A 23,835-nucleotide genomic window follows, 5' to 3' on the forward strand; every position below is an offset into this window, starting at 1 on the left:
AAAATACAAGATTGAGGATTTGCATTTCAAAACTATGATTCCTGACAAGTTTTGTGTACAAAACACAAAATACTTTGCAAATGGCGGCTTTCCATTTTTAAATTCTGTTTATAAGCTGGGATACAGGAAGTTCTGTAATTATCTGCATTATGCTTGGTTTCTATTTAGAATTCCAATTCAAAATGCTTAAAAACTGTCACTGCACACATCCTATGCACACACACAAAACCAATACTCCAGTATAAATGTAAAAAGATCACATACTAACACTTATAAGAAATTACCTCAGTTGATGACAAATAAGCAGCAAATAAAATGAGACTATAAACAGTTATCTGGCTATTCTGTATACATCAATATAAAACTGCATTTTTATTGCATGAACTTACCTTGGCAAATCAACAGATATTAATAGATTTTAACTTTACAAATTTACATCAATTAAAACAGTACCCTATAGGACACTGCCCCATTAGAAAGGATCTTATAAAAACACTAATCAAGGAGATGGCCAGCATCATACTTTTTATTTATGGGTATTAATACCATAATTTACTTTCCCACAAATATAAGGCATCATGTTTTCAAAGCAGTCACCACTTTAAAAAGTAATATTATCAGTTTCTCTGAGCCCCACAGTTAATTGCAGTCTAATGAGCAAGTAAGTTATCTCTTCAATTTCAGAAGGAAGCAAATACAAGCATATCATGTAACATAACAAAGCTCAAGCAAGTCTGAAACCTTCTGTCAGTTAAACTTCTTGTTCTGCTACTTTAATAACTGAAATTAACTAAAATAAAATATCTCAAACACACACTTGTCATTATTGAGTTTTGCTTCATGTTTCTGCTGAAGCAACTACAGCACCCACTCTGGGGTGAGGAAATTTTGATGATGAACAGGAATTGACTCTCAGTGATAGCACATATTAAAGTCAATCTCTTCCATTACTTTGATTTGGTTTTAGACATTAGTCAATAATCTTACAGCAAAATTCAACAGGACCCTCCAAGCTCAAGTACTTGCTCCATTATCTTTTGCTTGCTTGGAAATTGCCAAGGATTTGCTGATGACATGGATCACCCACACAAATCAAGAAAACAAAAAAATCCAGACACGCATGGTGCAGTTTCAAGCAGACTGAGAAGACTGTGTATAAAACCTGCCTTCTGGCCTCAAAGTTCCCTTCCCAGGGTACAGATTGATAACTTTCACAGCTCACCAAGAACCTCACCCTAAAGCTACCTTATAGACAGAGGCTCTCTGCACAAGAGAGACGAGGATGTGGAAATTCACAGAGACTTTCAAAACTAGCTTTAAGTTTCTCAGATACAAAACTCTTCTGCAGCTCATGGATTTCTCAGTCCTCAGTTCAAATGGAGAAAAATTTCAGCCTTCTTGTCACTAGATGAACTGTGTGCATCTTCCAAATTTTTGGAAATTTTAACTCTTGCATATGGCCAAAAGCACCAAGGTAACAGAGGCAGGCAACTTCTGCTCAAGTGCTTGACAAGCAAAGACTTAACCCATCCTCAAGCAGATTCAATGTTTTCCAACATCCAAGTAACATTCAACAGTTAAATTTCTCTACCTTATAGTCCACATGCAGAGATTTAAAGATTTATAACATATATTGCATATGGAAACATGAGGATAACTGTGATATGCATTTCTACTAGCAACTGGTCAGGTCAATGTAAAGGCAAGCCACCCACATCAGCATTAGAGCAGTAAGTGCATCTGAAAGGCACTGTTCCTCAAATCTGTCTTTCAGAGACACTGTGAAAGCTCTCAAACCAAACTGCAGTGGATCAGTCTATGTTACTGAAGGATACCACTGTAGCTAACTCCATGGTGATGATGTTACCTGGCACCCTAAGAATGGTCACATCAAGTAATAGCAGGACATGTGCTTGAATATGTAAATATATAATTACTTAGTGTTTTACTTCTCGCAGGCAAAGACATCATGGAAGCCCTACTGCAATGTGGCAATGCACGTGGATGAGCAAGTAACGTACCAGAGCGTCAGCTGCGATATGATCTGACAGCACATCAGTTGCTCCACAGTAATGCCTCTGGACTTGCCCTTGCTCTGGTGTAAATGTGAAAGAACTACCTTTCTTTCATTGCAAACTAACAAGATAGTTAATTTTTCATCAGAGAAAAGATAACAAACATCTAATATCTTACAAGTGACCCTTTTCAGAAAGTGAAAAAAACACCCACTGTACCTACCGTATAAGCAATTTTTTAAGTTTCAAAATGGGTTGGTTTTTTGTGGTTTTTTTTAGTTCTAAAAAGTATCAACTTACTGATCTTAAAAAATCTGTTATCTCACAATTAGGACCAGAAGTTTGTTTTGTTTTGTTTTTAAACAAAAAGTATATAAACACAAAGATATTTAACATAACAAGTAGGCAGGTGCTAATTTCTACTAAGGCTTGATCTAACTTTAAATATGTTTCTGTATGAACTTCTAAACACTTCTTACAGAGTTACAAAAAATAATAAAGAATTTCCAACACTAATGATTTGCAAGACCATTTGTGTTTCAGTTGTATGCTCAGAGCAAACTGCTGTCTCCAGAGATATCATAACTGCCATAAGGTTTGCAGCTCTTACTACACAAACTTTTAATTTCACTTTCAGGAATGTTGATCTGTGGTGGTATTTACACATTGTTTGCCAACCTTTTACTAAGACTGGATGAAAGTTATATATACATATAATCCGCGGCCACTTCCACATCTGTTACATGAAATAAAAAGAGCAATTTATTATTTATTTTTCTGTTCATCATTATCAGCCTTTTCAACTGAAACACTAACCCTATAACCAATAGTTTTTATAAGAGACCCTTCTATGTAAAGTACAGTTTCACTTCATTCCTATTCTGGCTTGCTTTGCAAAAGCACATTCTGGACCATTACTGTACTGTTAAACTATTATTTGGAACAGCACACACTCACAAAAAGCTCCACACTAAATCAACCTCATGAAAGTGCTCGAGTGTTTCGCATTTGTGGAAAAGAGCACTGTACTTGCCTTCGATATTTTTATCCTCCTCCTCGGGTGTACAATCCCTACACAGACCCTTCTCTTTTATAGATGCTCATTCTACCTGTGATTTAAACTGGTGAAATGCCAGTTCTGATCTGACAGCACTATGCACTCGTAGGGATTTATTATATTGAATGATTTAATGTATTTGGCTTAGAACTTGCTCACCTTCTACCGGCTTGGAGAAAAAACTATCAGCAGAATCTGTGGAAAGGAAGCACCACTTGCCATAAAGGTAGATGCAAGCAGGTAGTACTTAAGTCAATGGGAAACACAGAAGCCCATGAACCATGGGGACAATGGCATCCAAAGGACACTCTCTTTCAAAAGGATGGTGACTGGGGAAGGTTATTGATGACCAGAGAGAGGCAAGCGCCACACGCATCTCAAGGGAGGGCACAGAAGAGCATTCAGGGCACTAGAGGCCAGTCAGTTTCCAACCCTGGGAAGGTTATGGACCAAATCCTCCCGGAAGCCATTCGTAAGTACGTAAAGGGCAAGAAGATGACTAGAAACAGCCAACGTGAATTTAGCATGGACCTCACCAACCCCACTGTGTTGTATCATGAGACGATGGGCTGTATGGGTAAGGGGAGAGCACTACGCATTTTATATCTTGACTATAGCAGGGCCTTTGATGCAACTTCTAATTGTGTCCTAATAGTCAAACTGGTGAGACAGACAAGTGGACAGTAAAGTGGGGGGAAGACTAGCTGAAAGGGTAACTGTAAATGGTATAAAGTCCAGCTTATATCCAGTTACTAGTGGTGCTCTTCAGGGACTGATACTGAGATTAATACCATTTGACATCTTTACTAGCAACCTGGATAAAGGCATAGAATCTGCAGACAAATATAAAATTCAGGGTACTGTTGAATATTCGAGGGGCGGGGGGCTGTACTCAGAGGCACCCAGATAGGCTGAGAAATGGGCTAGTACAAAACTAATTAAGTTCAACAAAGGCCAATGCAAAGTCCAACTCCATGAACCAGTACAGGCTGGGAGCTGGCTTTGCAGCAAATCATCCAGGGTCCTGGTGGACAACAAAGTGGAACCAAGAGTCAGCAGTGAAGCCTTGCAACAAGGGTGGCCAACTGCATGCAGGGCTGAATTAACAAGTACATAGGCAGCACGTCAAGGGAGTCCTTCCCTCTATTTGGCTCTGGTGGGACTACTGCTGTAGTAGTAATACAACCAGTTTTAGCCTCCCCAGTGAAAGAAAGATACTGATGGAGCAAGTTCACTGGAAGTTTACCAAGACAGCTGGGGGATGGAGAACAGATAAGGAAGTGCTGCGAGAACTGTACTTGTTCAGCATGAAGAATACAAGACTAAGGGAAGGGCTTGTTACAGTCCACAGCTTCCTAAAGGAAGGCTGTAGGGAACACGAAGCAGTTTGCAATTGTTGTTCACATGTATGCTTCATCCTGGATATATGTACAAATAGAGAATGAAGGCAGGAAACACCAAAAGCAGTAATACTCCTTTCAAATCACTTCATACTCTACAATTCCCGCACAAGTTTTTCACTGTAGTTTTTCTTCCACAGAATCTTAGCAACAATGATAAAATACTATTATAAATTCAAAATTGTATTTTGCTAGACCCTTTTCACTATCACTAAACCTTCAATACAAAAACAGCTATAGTTTTCCAATTTTTTAATCTGGAACATATGATTTAGGTGAATTGTTGAACAGCCTGATTATTTTTTTAAGTACAAAAATCAACATGGTTGCTTTCTATCACCTTTATTTAGAATATACAAGACAAGTAACTGCAAACAGACGATCAGTCTCTATTAATATACAAAGTAGTTTCTTCAGCTTTTCATGCTTTACCTCAGACAGAAGCAAATGTTCTGATTTAATCTACATCATGTTCTACTTATGCTCAGTGAAGGAACTAAATAGTACGCATTTCTGATTCTAACAACAGGCACAACACAGCTGAGGATACCAAACTCCAGTCCCTGCTAGACTTGACTCTACTCAAGGATGGAGACATTCTCAGCTAGTAGGGCTCCAATGCTTTGAGAAAAAAATAAAAGCATTAACTGATCCTGTTGTACACTTTCTCCATTTATTCAAGATTTATGATACTGTAGTTTTTTGTTTTTGAAAACTCACAACCTTGTTCATTTCTAGCCTTACTGCAACTATATTAGTTGCCCTCATATTAAAAGTGCTCTTTCCCTTAACAGGAGTGACTACTCCTCTGGTCCGTAATCTTCTGAAATGGTCAGTTTCCTGCATCAGCAGCAAATTCAGAATCCTGAACGTTAATCATCAGCAATGTCAAGAGAAGTGACACCTTTATCTAAATTGCTTCAGAGCTGTTGCCTCTGGAGGCAACGTACTTGATGTGAATATGGAGGTAAAGATAATGAAATACAAATATTTAATACCAGGTTTCATTTCACAATCAAAATACTGCACCTCAGGTGAAAAAACATCACATATAAATCAACAGAACAAATCAGAATAAATGACACAAACCAACTCATTACTGAACAGTACTGATGTAGACATAAAGAAAAAAGCTAACCAAGACTTGATATAGAAGAAACAGCCAATTAGCAACAAAAACTTAAGTTATACTTCTCTTTCACAGTCAAATCGGGAAGTACCCTGCATTTTGTATTATATGATATAGAAATTACAGATACATACACTATATTGTTTATATATTATCTGAATATATGGTATTTCATATATGTAGTATATGGATACTTTGAGGAGCCCTCACCTACCATTAAATGGATTTCTGAGTGATCCATCCAGTACAATGCAACCCAATATAAATCAACCAAAATAGAGCACTTGAATTTTCATTACATACTTTTGCCACAACAATAATCATTAAAATGACAATTAAAAACCACAACACCCTGTTTCAGAGTTTTAGGAGATTTACACTTGCAGTTCAAACTCATTTTGCCTTCAGCTTGCTGATCAGAGCAGATGGCACCAGGAAACTCCTGAGGCTTTGTCACAAATACTATATTCAGAGTCACCCAGTCAGCAACAGCAATGCCTGCTTGCAGTATAAGAGGAAACAACAATCGACAGTCTGGGCACTAGTTGAGAACTGGAGTCAGTCACCAAGACATTCCAACACTCACTACAGGCTTTCTGTATAGTCTCAAGAAAGCCACAGGAGGCAGATGAGCATTCAATCAGATTAAGATGCACAACTTGAAAAATTTAGACTCTCATTTCAATGGAGTTTTAGTCTCTGTGGAATGGTCCTTAAATCTTAAAGCCTCTCCTTCAGCTAATTCAGCTGACCTGCTAGCAGGGGCTCAATACAGAAATCTAAGCTCAGACTTCTGTATCCAAGACAACTACATGCAGACGGAAGACAATCCCATGCTCTTCTGAATCAGCTGCTGGAAGCCAAAGAAGCAACATTAATGTCTCTCAAGTGGCAAAGATACTCAATATGTAGGTGACAGACTGAATCAATCCCCGGACTACAAGATCCTCTGAACAGTTACTCAGCTCCGTTGATAATACTTCCATAACGAACAGAGCCTGCATCATCAACGAAGGTAGCTTTGATGCTCAAAGTTGGGCACTTTAATCCTACATTGAAGTCAAACTTGAAAAGTTCACATATAGACCGAGATACAAAAAACTTTATTCATGTTTTCATTCACTAAATTGCAACGTACTCCATGATGGAAAAATTTGGTCTACATGCATTATGTGAATAATTTCTGAACGCATGACATTTCCTGTCAAAGACTAAAATGATTACATTAAATGCAGGATTTATAATAAATCTTGAAGCATAGAACGCATTTTAATAGATCCCCTAGAAAATCAACATTACACTTAAAAAAATATAATTTGAAAAAATATTGCTGTACACTGATCAATACTGAATTAAAAACACTGCAAAATTAATGGATTCCAAACACAAAGCTAGCAGAAACAGCAACTGGTAAAGATCGGGAATTATAAAAGGAACTGTAGGAAATATTAGGAATCACCTGTTTCACATTACCAGCTCAGCTACAGGCTGGCAACTAAAGAATGCTACAGAATAATCTCCAGTCACATGCACAAAACACATGCTGGAGAGCAAGCTGTCTAATTACAACAATATGGATTTTACAGAGCATAGTTTCTACATTTCAAAAGAACATTCAAATTACTAGTTAAGTGAATACACATTAAAGGAAACAAAACACTCTACAGTATTAGCACTCTTCTGAATTAATGGTGTGAAGACCTGAAAATTAACCAATCTGGAAAGTTCAGTGCAGGCTAAGTTCCCTGTAGGCTACAGTATTGGAACTATTTAATCCATTTTAATAGAATAATAAAAGGGAAGGCCCCAAAACTTGATTTCTCCTACAGAAAATGGTCTACATACAAAGGTTTGTTCTCTGCCAGGTCTGTTTGGCTCATCTTTTTTACTGCAAGAATAGCATGAATGTAGAGCTCTCAGAAACCACTCAATGCCAGTGATACATCAAGTGACTCAAACACCAAAATCACAAGGCATTTCAGCATGTTGTTTTCCCTCTTAGCCTTCTCTGATTTGTGTACTATGCTACATACAACAGATTTTCTGAAATACTGTTACAGAACAAACAGCTAATATTCACACATAATTCTTTTTAAACTGTTCCTTGCAGTTGCATTAGGAATCCTACCAACCACTTCGACATCCTTGTAGTTTCATGCAGCTACCCAATGACATCAGAGAGGTCCCCCAAAATGACAAGCTTCACAACTAATTTTTTTGCATCAGCCCTAAGATGTTTTCAGGGTCAGCATATCATTCTTCAAAATGAGAATTATTTAACCCAGGGATAAAACTGTCATGCATGTCACTCAATGCAGACAAGAGTGGACTCCAAAGGAAGAAATGTATGAATAAAACCTTTGTCCACAGAACACAACGGCCCCTCAGAAAGGGCAAATCCTATCTCTTGGCTCAGCTAGCCCACACCACTTCTACTGTAGTTAAATAATTTTAAGTTTCCTATATCCAAAACTCACTCAAATCTAGATTCTTTAACTTTTAACCAAAGAATTTTTAAGGCTGCTTGCCTGCAAAAAGAGCTATTATAAAAGAAGGAAAGTAAGATTGCAGAAGGGTATTATATTATTTTTCCTACAACTATATATTCTTTTTATATATGTATTTTTTTTACAATACAGATTTAAAAAAAAAATGTCTGTATGCCAAAGAGGTATAGAGAGTCTATAGTCCTACAGAGAGTCTATCAAAAGCTGTATTTCAGGAGTCTCAAGAGAGCGCTTCAGCTGACCAAACCATTCAAAGCTAAAACTGTGCTGCTTTTCCAGGTTGAGGGTTGTTGAACACTATTTCTTTCCCAGCCCTACTATTCCAAATTACTGCAGCAGCAAACATCCTACAACATACCAATACCTGCAAGCCGTTACACAGCTGCTAAGCAGAGGGCAGACCCCAGCGCACCATGTATCTAAGCTGGACCTGGCTGATCCTGTCAGTCCCTGTCAGGCCTGCCTGCCCATTCCCACCAGCACAAGTGACCTGGATAAGAGGAGGGTTTTCTCCTCCGATATTTTTCAAACTCATTTTGCTTTTACTGCTATTTAGAAGTCAGGAAAAAACAACAACAACCTGAGTCAACATAGAGACTACAAGCCTCCTAGAAAGCTGAGACTGTTGGAGCGGATCTGTGTAAACAACAAGGAGTTAGATACGGCTGGTGTTCAGGCTGAGAAGAGCTTTTGGGGTATACTTATTTTCCCTTTTAACTCCATTATTTCTGCTAATTATAAATATTTCCCCCTTACATTTCTAACATGTTTTATGCAGTGAAATTATCTAACCACATCAGATACAACTTAGAGAATAGTATTTTCATTCAGTAATAAGAAACAGCAGGTAACCTATTTAACACACCAAACTATTTTTAATTTTGTGGTAAGACAAAATTCTTACTCCAATTCACTAAAAGAGCACCACAAGCTTCCCACACACCCACCACAAGATAACCAAACTCCAGTCACCAGCAGGTTAAAATATTTTATGAAGTGTGATGCGTGTGCCAAATAACTCAGTCCAGAGTTAGAAGCATTACAACATTCTCTAGTACAGAGCAAAGCTTAGATCACTAGATTAAAAAAACCAAAGAAAACCAAACCAACAGAATAATGTCCAAATTAGTATTGCTTTCTAGAAGAAATGCCAGATTACTTACAATAACATGAGCAGAAGTAATGCCTGTACCAAAGACTGCTTCATCCTCAATAATTTCAAGCTCCAAAAGATACTATTTAACTTACACTTTGCCCTCAGAGCTTCTATCACATCTGTGGTTGATGTATTTTTTGTTTCCCAGTTAGAAAAGTAGACATGGCAAAAACAGGAATACATTTTTCAGCAATGTCATTATTTGTTGGCATATCACAGATGTAACCACCAAATCACTCCTTGGTCACAGAACAGAGCTTTCACACTTAGTGTACTTCTGTAGTCTGTATTGATCTGAGGAAGTATCAAACAGGAAAATCACCTAGTAACAAACAGATCTGGGTCTGAATTCTAATAGTAATGGATATTCCCCACACCCTTAAGAAAAGTAAGTCTAGCATGTTAGTTAATCCCCAAACATCATCAGCAACACAAATTCAAACCCACAGATTCTTTCCATAGCTCCCATTCTCAACACATTAAGCAGCACCACCTAGGAAAATTCTACTTGGGTAGTATTTGTCACATGGAGCAGAGATGAGGTGTGGATTGCTTTGGAGCCAACAATGCATTCAGTTATTAGTTAAAAGCTCCTTCTAACTAACAGAAAGGAAGTTTGCCACGTATTTGTGTCATAAATTTAACACTGGGAGAAACTCATCATTTCAGTATTTCTTAACAGATTATCACAGAGTCAGCAAAAACCTCAGAATCCACTGTTGCAAGTGAGTGAACTTAGAGCTACATGATTTCCACATAACGGTGACCTACTAAAAAAACTTTACAGACTCAGAAGTAACAGAAAAATAGGAGACAAAGTGCTTAATACAGTGCAGACTTCAAGTTCCATTTTCAACAACGTGTTAAGACCTTGCTTCCAGCTCCTAACTGAGGATAAAGTGTAAATCCCACAGTCTGTGGGATTCCCACAGCTGCATCCAGACCCCCTTCCCATTCCTCCCAAGAAAAAATTCCAATAAAGCTTTTCAGCTACGTCATCTAATTGCCTGTTCAAATAATAATTTAATATTGTTTTGGTCTCTCTGTACCTAATAGATATGGCATTAGTTTGTAGTAACATACATTAGAAGGACCTTTAAAAAGTGAAAACAGGCTCTATTTTTCTGATCATACAACTTTCCAGCTCCTTACTGTATTGATTTAAAAAGTATTCACTCAAATTTGAGCTACAAGTAGAATTGAGAACTACACCACCACTTCTGTCAGCAGCAAACCTACCAGCTAAAATTGTTTTGCAGAATTTAAACAGAGAACAGACAAAACATTTTAGAAATGGCTGACGATAACAAATAGCTGTGAGCAAAATTTTAGATTACGTCAGAGATTGGAAAGATCATTAGAAGCAGCTTACCTTCATAAAACTCCTATCAAATCTAACAACTATGATACAGCTCATAACTAATAATTTTGGACTAGGAGTTTTTCAATAGCTTTATCACAGTATGATAAGTTTATTAGGTGACATGGACGTACACACATCAGCTGCAAGATAAACTCATAAATTACATTGCGTGTGGTAGTGACGAGGATAGCCAAGTTACACTGCAAGCAAAAAAACTGAGATTACAAGTAGCAGGAATTTGGTTTTTCAAAGCCTGTGTTTCAAAAAGCTGGTACTGTTCCAAGTAAGAAGAACATGCCATTTCTCTGATCTCTCTAGCCAGATCAAATCATGATCAGAAGCAATGTATGCAATTAGAATGCCTGTTTAGTCATTGAAACTTGACAGAAAAGGACCCATTTCCTTTAAAACTAGAACAAAAAAAAATGGCTTCCAGAAGTGAGGAAGTAAGATCGTTTCCTGCAACTATATTATACATCCTACTGTAGAACTGCTCTCACCTCATATCTCTGTAAGAGCTCACAACTCATAGTAGAAAGAGTCCCAACTCTTCATAAACACTTTTCAATACTATTCCATAAATCTATCTGAACTCCAGACAACTGTGAAAATCTGTTGAGTGTTCTTAATGAAGCTATGCAAACTGCTGTGGAGATGTAAAAGGAAACAACACAAAAGTTGTACTTCCACAAGAATACAACAAACATGCTGACCAAGTATCAAGAACTGCAGGAGCTACTCTAATCTTCAGCATGGCAAATATAAGGAACCACTATTAAAAACACTAGCATAAGAATTACAATACCCACCTACTTTGTTGATCTTGAAATAAGTAACCATTAGCACAGTGGGGAAACCTGTTCAGACAACTTACTCAGTCACACCAGTACTACATAGAAAAAATTGGGAGCTGCACCCCACCTCCCTCCAACAAACACTCGAGTTTCTTTCCCACTGACAGCAACTTTTTCTTATTTACATGTGACCACACATAATTTCTCAGAACTGATCAGAACTTTCTCTAGTTTTTCTGTGACCATACACAATTTCTCAAACACACTTGATGTTCCTCTGCAAACTACAGTCACGTAAGGTGCTCTGTCACAGCATGAGGCTTCATGTCTTTCAAAACAAGCCCAGCCATTAGCTCCAATTCATCTCCTAAGTGTACAGTACTTCATACAACATTAAAGATGCTATCACTTAATTGGAACTAAAGTCACATTACATACGTAATTCCTTTCTTCCAAACTGAGAGTCTTCACCGTATTTTCCCAGATATCTTTCTGGTTCTACACCTTAATCTGTTAACATATTAGTATCTTCCCTCCCAGCATTGCATAGAAAAAAAATATTTTTAAATGGCAAACTACTGATAGGGGAAAAGTTAAGCTGACTGTGTAAACACACTATAGAAAGACATGGTTAAAATGTATTTTCCCTTCAGTTACAGTAGTCTGGCTCATCAAGATTACTGAAGTCACAGAACTGCATGCTGAGTAAACTGAGGTTTGAAAAATAAATCATGCAAACCTACTAGCACAGATTTATTACACGATTTATTATTTTATTTTATTAAGGGAGAAAAAAAAGTGAACTGCAAGGCTGTGTCTCCTGAGCCTCCCCGGTGTAACCACACCATTGCGGGGTCACATCAGCCCTTGTGCCAGCGACCACCCGCCACCCACGCAGCTGGCAGGGGACTCAGCGGGCCCCGGGACCCACCGGAACCGGAGGGGCGGCCTCACCGGTGCGGTCACCTCTCCTCTCCCCCCGACCAGCCCACTCTCTGGGTGCCTGCCCGAAGCCTCAGCACCCAGCCCGCCCGCGGGCGACTTTCGTGAGGAGATGCTGAGACAGCCAAGCCAAACTTTGCCTCTCTCCCCCGGGAGGACGCTGGGGGTGAAGCAGAGCTGCCCCCGCTCCGCCCCTGTCAGCCCCTCTCCCTGAGGGGAACTAGCCCGGCCCACGTCCCTTGCCTCGATCCCCCATCAAAGACAGCGACGGGCAGACACACACGGCAGAGCCAGCGCTCGGCAGCGCTCGGCCGCGCAGGACAGACCCGGCCGGCGGCGGGTGCAGGGGCACGCCGGCAGCCCCGCCCCAGCCGGGCCCCCGCAGCGGCCCCGCCGCCCGGCCCGTCTCAGCGCAGCCCACCCCTCACCTCCTTGACAGGGGGGAATTTCTTCCGGCACTCCAGGCTCAGGCCCCGCAGGTCTCCCTGCATGTTTTCCAGCAGCTTCTTCACGGCTTCGGGGCTGCTGGTCCCGGACATGGCGCCAGCGGGCCGGCCCCGGGCCGGGCGCTGTTCCGAGCGAGCACGGGCAGCACCTCCTCGCTCCGCGGCCCCGGCCGACACGTCTGCGCCCGACACCGGAACCCGTCAGCCCCGGCCCCGGCCCCTCCCCGCGGCTCCCCCGCTCCCACAATGCCGGGCGCCGCGCGTCAGGCCCGCTTCCGCACACACGGCGCGGGGGCGGCACCGCGACCCGGCCCGGCCCGCCGCCCGGGGCCCGCCGTGCCGGCCGTTGTTGCGCCTTCTTCGCTGCGTCGCTGTCCCCGTGCCCGGCCGGCATGAGAGGCAGGAGGCGGGTCCGGGGCCCGGGCCGTCGGGGTCCGGCACCGCCGGGGAGCTGCGGGCGGAGAGGGAACAACGTGTTGCGTCGGCGAAGAGTGGCCGGGGGGGGTGGTGAGGCGGGCTGGCCTGGCCTTGGGGCCCCTGCCCCTGGGCCTCGGCAGCCACCGCCCCGGGCTGAGTCCGGCTCTCGGGGAGAGGTCGGCACCGAGTGCGGTTTGGAGAACAAAACGCTGTTACGTTTTCCTTGTGAATCGTGAACTTTGCTTGCTCCTGGCGGGAGGGAAGGTCTGTGCCCTCCGCCAGCCGTGCGCGTGCCCAGCTCCACGGCTTTCTCCCGGGGAAGCCGGAGCGAATCCTTCCGGGAAGTCTGGAGATAAACACAAGCAGGGCAAAAGCAGAGGGGCAGGGGGCAGTCGGTCCCGGGTACCTTCCTTGCCACCAGCAGCTGCTCAGCACTGTCCCTCTGAAATCCAAACGCTTTCCAAGGAGCGTTTTTTATCCCATATTAAAAGGCAGGCACCCGAACAGCGGGCAGGGACTCTCCAGCCGGGACCTGTTGCGTCTGGTCCTGCATCCCGTGTAACTTCAGCCACAGCAAAGGCTAGAAGCCTGAGCACTGCCTGGGATCTTCCTGCTGGAGGACACCATTCAACATCGAACATTTGACGGAGGTTTTTGTCCCTGCAGCAACTATTTTTCCATATTCTACTTGCTGTACATGCTGTGCTGCAGTGTCTGCCTACCTGTAATGCAGCACGGTCCTGCTGCCCTTTCATAAAGTCAGGGAGCTGGAAAACATCCTTGAGTCTCTATAGTCTGTAATTTTTAAACTTGGGAATCTTGAAAACAAGTTAGAAAGTGACAGAATGGAGAATAAATTTTTACTGTCTGACTTTTTAAAATAAATGTATATAACAGCTTTTCTGCAGACTTCCCTGAAAATCTTTTATGCAGAGAGTGTTTTAAGATTTCCTTTGTGTGTGTGAGAGAGTATTGCTATGAAAAAGGGAAAAGAACATCTCACAGATCTGAGCATCCCTACTTGTACATTTAGGTTCATTTACTGTGACATACACTGCAAATCATACAGTAAACGGGCTCCCACTGGCACAGCATTGTACACTGCACCTGTAGACATAAATTTTTAGGTGTGCTTTATAAGGCAAAAAAGTGCAGAATTGCTTTCTAAGTAATATTTTAAGATCCTTATTTTTACATAATTTTCAAATTACTGGTGGAAAACTAGACAGGACTGGATAAATGAGAATTTTTAAAACAGCATATAATATTGGCACAACTGAATTAGGTGGTCAAACTTTACGTGCCTTCAGACAAGGAATTAGGATTTCACCCCTGTGTTTAGTAAAATTAAGAACTGTTACTGCGTAACACTGTTGTGCTTTCAAAATGCATCGGTCCGTATTCACAAAAGCTTTGATTTTTATATGCTGACTTAAACAAGTAGCACGATTTACAAGCTTAGCCAGTAAGAATTTTGGTAAGGATTTTCCCATCTAAGTGCTGCTACTCTGGGCTTCAGTCCTGTTGGCAATTCCCTGACCAGTCCAAATACTTAAATATGAACCATGGATGATTTCCTAGGAGAATGAGTCAATTAATTATTGACTATGCATAGGTATTTCTTAGGTAAGTTTTAATGATTTACTTCCTTCTTGTTTGGAATTTTCCATCCATTTACGGTACATGGTAAAGGTGTGGGCATATTGGTGCTCCTTGATTCTACTTGTCTGCCTAAATTAAAACAATTAAAATTTCTTGTGAAATGAGGGTCAGTAAACTGTTCTAGAACACTGCCTTTCTTATGAAAAGGCAGTCAGTATTTTGAGTAGAAGTTGTCTTAATGTCACATCTTGAGTTAAAGCATCCCACTGTCATTATTATCCCTGTTAATTAAAATGAAGATGTGGAAGACTGTCATATGGCCATGTTCCCCTTTTAACACTGATGAGACAGCAAGAATTGAGATTAATCACATGGAAAACAAACAAGTTAGTATGTACCAGATTGTATGCCATACTGGTTTCCTGCAGGCTCCATCTTTGATAGTTAAATCTCAGTGATTTAGTTTAAAGTTTGTTTTATTTGCTGACTTCACTTTTTATCATGTAGATTTATCATACATTTCTTTTCAATTGCCAGCTTTGACACTCACTCTGCTCAGCCTGGCAAGCCAAATACAGCAAGATTGCTCACAGGGTTGGAAATGAATTGTACAAGGGGTTACTGAAGAGAAAACAGATCTGCTGAGTACGAGAACTGGGAACTACACACGTGCCTGAATCTCATGTGAGTATCTCAAACACAAGATAATCTTTCTAACTGTTTTGATGTATGCCTTTTGTAAATGCAGAAGATTTATTAGTTAAGCTAAACAAGAGCGGTTATACTATTTGAATTAGCCAGGTTCCTTTTAAGTGACACGGATTAGATTCTTGTAGTTGCATTTCATTGTAATAGATAAAAAGTGCTTGCCTGTCTTCCAATATGTTTTAAATCCCTCAGTTTCAATTCAAGTTGCTTTTGAGTTGGGAAGTGGAGCAGTGTGTGTGGACATCTCTGAGGGCACATTTCTTGACTAGCAAGCTAAAAATGCTAGTTGTTAAGCTGAATTTGTATTGCAATTATTATATTGTTGTTTGCTATGTTATTAAATTATATGTTATTTTGTGATGGGCAGTGGGATGATTTAAATAATTCCCTGTAGCTATGTGACCCTAATTACCAACAAAAATGCTTGTGAGACCTATTGTGATTCATTAAATTACCTCCTGGAACCAGCGTTCATGTTCATTCCAAATGATGTGCATCAGCCCCTTTGATTCAATTAACCAGGGGATGGCATTTGGCCGTATTAATTTCAGGTGTTCACTTCTAGTTACATCCTGATAGATGTATGCAGATGCAGGCTTTGAATATGAGAACAGAGTTCTGTTGCTACGTTACACAGAGGCAAAATAGAATATGATAGTGTTTCTAGCATGGACTGCTCGTGAGTCTAGCCTTTAATCCTTTCTGCAGAGGTGTGAGCATATATTTATGTTAGTACACTTTTTTTGTGTGTGTTTGCAGTTAATACACATCTTACTTTGTGTAGTCAACTGGAACAGCAATCCCAGCTGCTATCTGTTGGTGAATCATCTTCTTTGTCATAGCAAACAATCAGTAATTATGTGACATTATCTTTACAGTCAATGACAAAAATGTTAAGTAGCAATTCCCAGGATGTCAGAACTGTGACGTGTATTTGACACTCAGCAATGATTCCCTGTTGAGTTACAGTCTGGTCACTTCAGGGCCTACACACAAATCTCTCAACCAGAGGCTCAGATGTTTCCATGACTTGTGTAGCCAGCCAGCAAAGCAGTTTTCTCAATTTTTCCTGCCTGAATCTTGTCCAAACAGATTCTCAAAGCAGTGGTTTTTTTTTCCACATTGCCCTTTCAAGTACTGGTAATAGAATCAGCTGAACATTTTAATGTCCTTTCTGAGAAAGAACTGCTGGCCACTGCTTGAATTAATTTATTGGTGTCCTAGAGCTAGTAGCGTATCAACACAAACAGATACGTGATACTCACAAAATCTCAGCAGCAGTTCCCATACCCTTCACACTTAAAACTGAGCATGAGTCAGGACAGATTAAATAATTTTTTCAGCTCACACAGGAAGTATGCAGCTGGCCTGGCAAACAAACCTTACTCTGTGTGTTAAGCTGAATCTCTCCTTCATTCCCTTACACAATAAATACTATTTATTAGATAACAGAATTATTATCTATTCAGATAGCACCTGTGATTTTTACTTGCATGGTATGTAATGCACTGCATTCATTATATGTTCTTTTTTTCTGCCAAGTGTAGGAAATACCAAAACCATAATGGAGATTTTACTAAACAGTTGTTTACATTGAAAAAAAACCCATGCTGACTGTCCCTGCTATCATCTTAACTCAGCACAGCCTGAGGTCACGGTCCAAGGATGAAGAAACTTGTTGCCCTTCTTGCAATTTCAATTTATTGCAGTCTTCATGTCCTTTATTAGGAATTTTGCTTTAGAAATAAAGGCATAGATGTGTTGTAGATATGCCTAGAGTTATGATTTGAAACAATGTTATTTGATCCAGAGCTCTTGCAGTGGACAGTGAATCAGCTGCAGTCCTGGGAGAAGTCTTTTCTGGAATATCTTGTTCTGACTGCAAGATGCATAACATAAAATGCCCATCAAGAATGTCGGAAATATGCATTGTGCTGCAGTCTTGTTTATTTTGCTACTCTCTCATCTATTTGGCAAAAACTGACCTATATCTCTTCAGTCATTACCTTTTTATTTCTTCAGCTTGTGTGAAAATTATTTCCAGATACCTAGTAGCCTACAGACAAGCTGCTGATCACAAAGCAAGACCAGAGAGAATAAAGGTGATCCCTTGTGTAAAAATAATTCCTTCTGGCTGCTGCAGCAGAGAGGAGAAGCTGCTGGATGCTTTCCCCAGGCTTTGGTGAATCCTTTTTTAAGATAATCGTTCCAGATTGCAGCCCTGGGGCTGCTGAGGGATATGGTTGATACAGCAGAGTTTTCCATCTAATGAATGAGTGTTTGGTCCTTTGTGTTGAAGGTGGCCTCTGTCTATGGTGCAAGCATTGCAGTTTTATCTATGAAATGCAGAAACTAGTTATAAAAATAGATACACTCACTACACTCATGCACATAAGGAGCATGGAGGCCAGCAGGCTACAGAAGTATTATTTTTTTCTCACACTACCCCAGCTACGCCGCTGGTGTGACCAACTTTATTTGTAGCTAACTCAGGACCAGCCTAGAAAAGGCTTGATATGGCCGTGTACTTCTGAAGCCTTCAGCACGACTGTTTGCAAAGATGACTGAAGTGTGACCATGCCTTTATTTTACAGGCAGTTCTTTCTGTGGTAAACCGTGAGGATTAGAGATTTCTTGTGGAAGAGATCCTGGTGAAGAGCTGTTTGGTAAAGAGGCCTGGATTTACCTCACATATTATGCTTGTCTTTGCTGCTTTATGAAAATTACAGACCTCTGATTTCATTCAGAGGACTTTGCCCTTGAGATGAGTATTTGTATGGCTGCATGTGTGGCTATGTTTATAAGCAGCAGTCTGAAGAAATTTTGTTACTCAGGTGGAGTCAAAACAGATAAACATTTCTCAGGGAATTTGGAAGGCAGCCAAAGAAATCCTATCATAAAGAGCCAAATGCTTTCCTTTGTACTAAAATGATTCTACAGTTCACCTCCACAAGTGAATGTCTATTTCCAATAAAGCAGGGCTATGCCATAGTATGTATCTACATCCTGGGTCATGTGCAAGCAGCTACATCTGGATCCAAGGATGCATACATGTGGCAATTTCATAGTTAGTAGTGGTGTTTGGGGAACATTACCAGAAGTTGTAATTGGTATTTCACAAATGGGAGCTCCTTTCTGAAACCCACTCCCAGGGCACGGTGGATGAGCTTGTCCATTTCCTCATGCCAGTGTGTGGATGTGCTTTTGGCTGACTGCTGTTGGCTGGGGCATAGGAAATTTTAGGTATGAACACTGGCTGTTCCAGCTGAGAGCCAAGCCCTGGAGATACTGGATGGATCGTTAAGTGGAATGTGAAACTTATTCAGCAAGGTGTTATTTCCCTTCGGCAGCATGGTCATCAGTGGATTTGTATGACTGTTAATTTCTAGGGGCTTTACTTCCCTACTCCTGTCTTAACTAACAAAACCATGCCATGACCTGAGAAGATCTGATAAATGATATAATTATAAAATTAACAGTTAGCGTGTACTAAGTATTGTCAAACTCTTTACCTAACAGCTGTGGTCCTCGCCAGCTCTGCCAGCCTTCAGTATGGGGATACAAATGTCTGGTGAGCTTGAAAGTCAAGAAAGCCAGGATCAGCCTTGCTGACAGAGTTACAGTAGGGTTTCAAAGCACTTGATGCTTCATTTTTCCCCCCTTCAGGACATTTGGACCTTGCCTTTGTAAACCTATACTTCAAAATTATTAATATAGCTTCTGCTCTCCGGATATTATCCAATACTTGGACACATAAACTGAAGTTTTCTAGGTAACGACTAGGTGAGGACTCATATAAAAATAGTATGGCTCTTCTATTACTGTCTTACTTCAAAATGTCCTCATCATGTGCTAGAATCACCCATAGATTGTTTCCTTTCTAGTGGTTTTCTGTATCTTTCACTAAGAAGTTAAATCAGTTGCTAGGAATGAAATTACTTTTGTTTTCTTTCCCTACAAGGCAACCCAAGGATTCTAACTCTTAATCACCTGTCAGTAACTTTTGCAGTATTTACTTTTTTTTTTTAATTGTAAGACACTTCTTTTTTAAAACATGCATTTGAAATCCTCTAACACCTCCTTACTAGTATCCTGCAGCTACTTGTTACATTCATCTTTTCTATCATGAGCACAGGTTTTTCCATTCCTCTGCCCTTGTCCCTGCTGAGATTCATAATTTTTTGCATTTTTGCACAATTCCTTCCTCTTTGCCATGAGTTCTTTTGCTTTTATCTCCTACTGGTGTAGTCATATTGGATTACTTAATGTTTGTTCTAGAATGAAGTATGGAAATTTACATCTTTTATCTGATTTTTTTCTGTTTATTTTTAGCTGCACATTGTTCACAGAAGTTTTGTGAATATTTTTATTGGTTAAATAAATTAAGTTGGCATGTCTATGTGGGCTTTTTATTTCAAGGAAAGAATAACATGTCTGTCAAATTCTAATAATATTGTCATATGCTACTGGGAAAATGGGGACATAATAATGCATCACACTGGATATCAAGGGAGTAACTTACATCATAAAAATGAGCTTCTAAATTACAGTCTCAGAGAGCATGACATTAACCAAACAGAAATTCAAAGATTATAGAGAGAGGGTAACCAAATGCATTACCAAATGCTTGTAAGTAGTTCTACAAACTTTTTATTTATTTACTTCTTAATCTCTGCTACCTTATCTGAAAAATATTACAGAAATGTCTAAGGTCACATTTCCTGAAAACAACTTCTAAGGTGTAATTTCCTACACCAAATCTCAACATATACATCTAATTTCCTTCAACTGTGTAAAAAGAAGTTAATTCAACAATTAAGGATATTTTATTAAGAAAGTTTTGTTTTCTCCATCCCACCAGTTAAATGTGATTGTTGTGCATTATAGGCATCAGAAATCCAAATATTTTTATTAGGTTTGATCAAAACATTTCTATTTACTTTATTGCCCAGCTGTAATTCATTAATCTAAAATGTTCACAAGATTTTCTTAATTGAGAATTTGGAAAACGAAAACAGTAGTATATAAATGGTTTTATTTTACAGTAGAACCCAACAACATTCACATAGTGCCAGAGGCCAGAAAGTCATTGGAGGCCAAGAATTTTTTTAAGTAAAAGATGTGAAAATTGTTCTGCCATTAGCAACAGCCCTAGTACACTTTTGAAAACTGTGTCTGAATCTAGGTCTCAGCTCCATAAGTTGTATTTAGGATCCATATCATGTGTGGTGAAGTTATTCAGGACATCAGTCTCACCAAATAAGTAGGTTATGCAGACACCTCACTTAATTCACTGGGCAGCTTTTTAGGTAATGCAAAATTAGTCAACGTGACTAATGCTTTTTATTTGATCTGGCAAATGCAACTATAAGGTAGCAATGCTGTGTAACTTCTACTGGCCAGTATGGAAGCTGCTGTTTCCCCATTGTCCTAGTTTTGCTGGGACAGGATCCTAGGCCAGCCATGGAGGGCGGGCCAGTGGTAGCTCTGTCATCTGGGAGCTCAGGTCAGGGCAATTGTCCCATGCTGGCTAACAGGGGTGTCCTACCTTAGTATAAATGGGGAGGGTGGAGAGTCCGCTTTCCTGGGGCTACCCCCTCTTGGCCTAATGCTCCTGGTACTTGCAAGGTCTAGGCTGAGTACAAGCTTATTGACTTCATGTTGTTGTTTGTCTAAGTTTTGTTATTTCATCAAAACCGGTTGTATTTCAGCCCACAGGGCTCCTCTTCCTTATTCCCCTCCTTGGCTTGGGAGGGGTCATTGGGTGAGAGATCAGTTTAGCTTAACTGGTCTTAACTTAGTTAAACTTCAGTTTAGCCGTGGGTATGGGCTAAACATTGGAATGGGGGAGCAGAACTCAAATAGGATCCAAATACCTTTTCCTCTTACTCAGCAAATTGCACAAGGAAACCAGTCCGGTATGAGCAGTCCTAAACTGTGTATTTCTTGAGTACCACTAAGAAACGTTTATGCGAGTTGGCAGAAGGGATAGTCTTTGCATTTGTTTTTTAATAGATACAGATGATAAAGTTACCAATTACTGTCTCTTCTGTTTGCAGACTTTCTTCTCAGCCAAGAGACATACTCACACTCACACAACACCCACAGCACAGTATGTATTCATAACATTGACAGGTGTTGAAAACAAGCATAGCTCAGCTGAATTCTTTCCAGACACCGTTCATTGTTTTCTGGAAAATGCCTTTGTGCCCCCCAGCGCTGGCTGGAGACCTTGTTTTGGTTCCACTGTGGGTAGGTTTTAATTTTCATTTTTAAGGAACTGTGCATTTTTCAAAAAGGGCATGTCTGAACAGGTAATTGTGCATTAACAAAAATTGTCCTGGAGACAGAAGAAAAATCCTACTGTTTGCTACCCTGAAACAAGAGTGTGAGTTTTATTCCCATATTAATTAATTCTTAAAACACTACTGAGTGAAGTCTTCCCTCAAACCATGCTGATACTACTACAGATACAGGTCTCCATTCAAAACTGAAGTGATTTTTAAGAGGTACCATTTGGTCTGAAGAGGGAGGAACATTTCTCTGAAAAGAAAGGGTATTTGCAGATTCACAGATCTCAAAGCTGAGGCAGATTGCTCAGACTACATCTCCAGGCAGGGGAAGGATGGGCTGCCTCCCTCCTTAGCCCAGGGAGGGCATCCAGCCCAGGGTTAACATGACACCCATCATTTGCCTCTGCTGGTTGTTCTCTGACCTTCTTGTTAAAAAGTAATTGCATAAAACTCCCACACCTATATCTCTTTTCAGATTGTGTAGTTTCAGTTTTGAACCATTAGTTCTTTGAACGTTTCTCTCCAATTCCTCCTGCATAGCTATGCTCTCCCTCATGAAGTACTGCACAAAAACTGAGGCACTTCTCAGAAGTCTGAGGAAACAATTCTTTATATCCATTAGTGCAAATGTGTTTGCTTAGAGGTTGCAACTTTTTTTTTTCTGTAATGTCTCCTAATTTACAAGCTGAACTTCTAAAAGGTAGTATATTTTCCCAGTATCCTTACCACTGACCTAGGAAGATTAAATTAACTTTTAATTTCTGCTTATGCATCCACGGATAAATTCATATGCCAGTGTTTCTCGTTGGGAGCTCATGCTGAATTACTTGTCCACCAGGTCTGCACAGGATTTAAGGGTACTTGCCACTTTCTGGGATACAACCCACCTTCTGTAGATATGAACTGAATGTTTTATATACTGAATAAAAACATTAATTTAAGACCAAGTGCCACCAGTTTCTTCAATAATCCCCATATTCCTAATGGAAACTATTTTGAGATTGTTGGTCAGCTCCTATTCTTGGTATTGTGTGATACTGTGTAATGCTCATGTTTTGCTGAGAGTAATGTGATACTTCATGTGATAATTAAGTGACAAGCACTTGAATAATCCTACATACACTTGTGCTATAATCCTTATCGATTCTCCTTTTAAAGTAGAAAATCCATAATAACAAAATAATAAAAACTCCCAAAAGAATAAAGGAACTTACTTTTCAGAAAACCATACTGGCTAATGTGAATTCTTTATTATTTGAGTCCTCTATCAGCTTTTGCATTATTTGGCCCAGGATGTTTGTTGATGCTACCTGACATAGAGTCACCCAGTTCATTCCCTAGTTAATGAATGAGTGTTCATAAATTTGTCACATTTGTACTCTTCTGGAGGTGCCATGCTGTTACAAGTTGTTATTTCAATAAGGCAGGCCTCTGCCTGCCTCAGGAGCATGTGGTGCCAGCAAAGCATTTAATATTGGAACTAAGGAAGTGGAAATATTTTCACAATCTGTTTACATCCTAAGGAAAAAGGACTAAAAAAATCTGAAGAATGCCCTTTGCCTGCAGATTTCTGAATATGCTTATTCTAACAAATACAGCTTTCATAGTCATCCTGTCTCACTACATTTATCGTGATTCTCTTTGTCAAAGTAACCAGTATTTAGAAACTATGAGAAACCATACCCTGACATTACAGAATCTGACATCAAAGAAGGCAGAATAATTTTTGGAGAAAACTGGCATGTTTGCTAATTAGTTTCTTTGCCTGTCTATACTGACTTCCCCTTAAAGATTTCAAAACACTTAAAAAATACAATGTGCTCTGTAACAAAGTACAAACTTGCTGGGAAAGCTAGAAGGGGTTGCTCCCTTCCTCTTAGCAACTAGCTGTAGATGCAGATGTTTCTACATCATCTGGCAGGGTAGTATCTGGCAGCTTTCTTGATGGGCACCAAAGCATCCAGAAGGCTGTCCGAAGCCAGCTAAAACAAGAGGTCCTGGGCAGT

General features: G+C 40.1%; 1 protein-coding gene and 1 long non-coding RNA gene across 6 annotated transcripts in view; one reads left to right on the forward strand and one right to left on the reverse strand.

Moving 5' to 3' along the window:
- The window catches only part of MON2 (MON2 homolog, regulator of endosome-to-Golgi trafficking), an 87,768-nt gene extending 74,755 nt beyond the window's left edge, over window positions 1-13,013 (reverse strand). For all 5 annotated transcript variants that reach the window (XM_051628329.1, XM_051628302.1, XM_051628294.1 and 2 more), the window contains exon 1: window positions 12,792-13,013. In XM_051628329.1, the coding sequence (XP_051484289.1) occupies window positions 12,792-12,902 (111 nt within the window). In that variant the 5' untranslated portion in view covers window positions 12,903-13,013. The remainder of the gene's footprint in view (window positions 1-12,791) is intronic.
- Window positions 13,014-13,124: 111 nt separating this feature from the next.
- LOC127388645 (uncharacterized) lies at window positions 13,125-23,059 on the forward strand. The gene is made up of 2 exons (XR_007890422.1): window positions 13,125-15,512; window positions 18,131-23,059. It is a non-coding gene; the product is annotated as an uncharacterized LOC127388645 (long non-coding RNA).
- The last annotated feature ends 776 nt before the right edge of the window (window positions 23,060-23,835 follow it).

The sequence above is a fragment of the Apus apus genome, chromosome 1 (assembly GCF_020740795.1).
Source record: "Apus apus isolate bApuApu2 chromosome 1, bApuApu2.pri.cur, whole genome shotgun sequence".
In the NCBI taxonomy this organism is placed as follows: Eukaryota; Metazoa; Chordata; class Aves; order Apodiformes; family Apodidae; genus Apus; species Apus apus.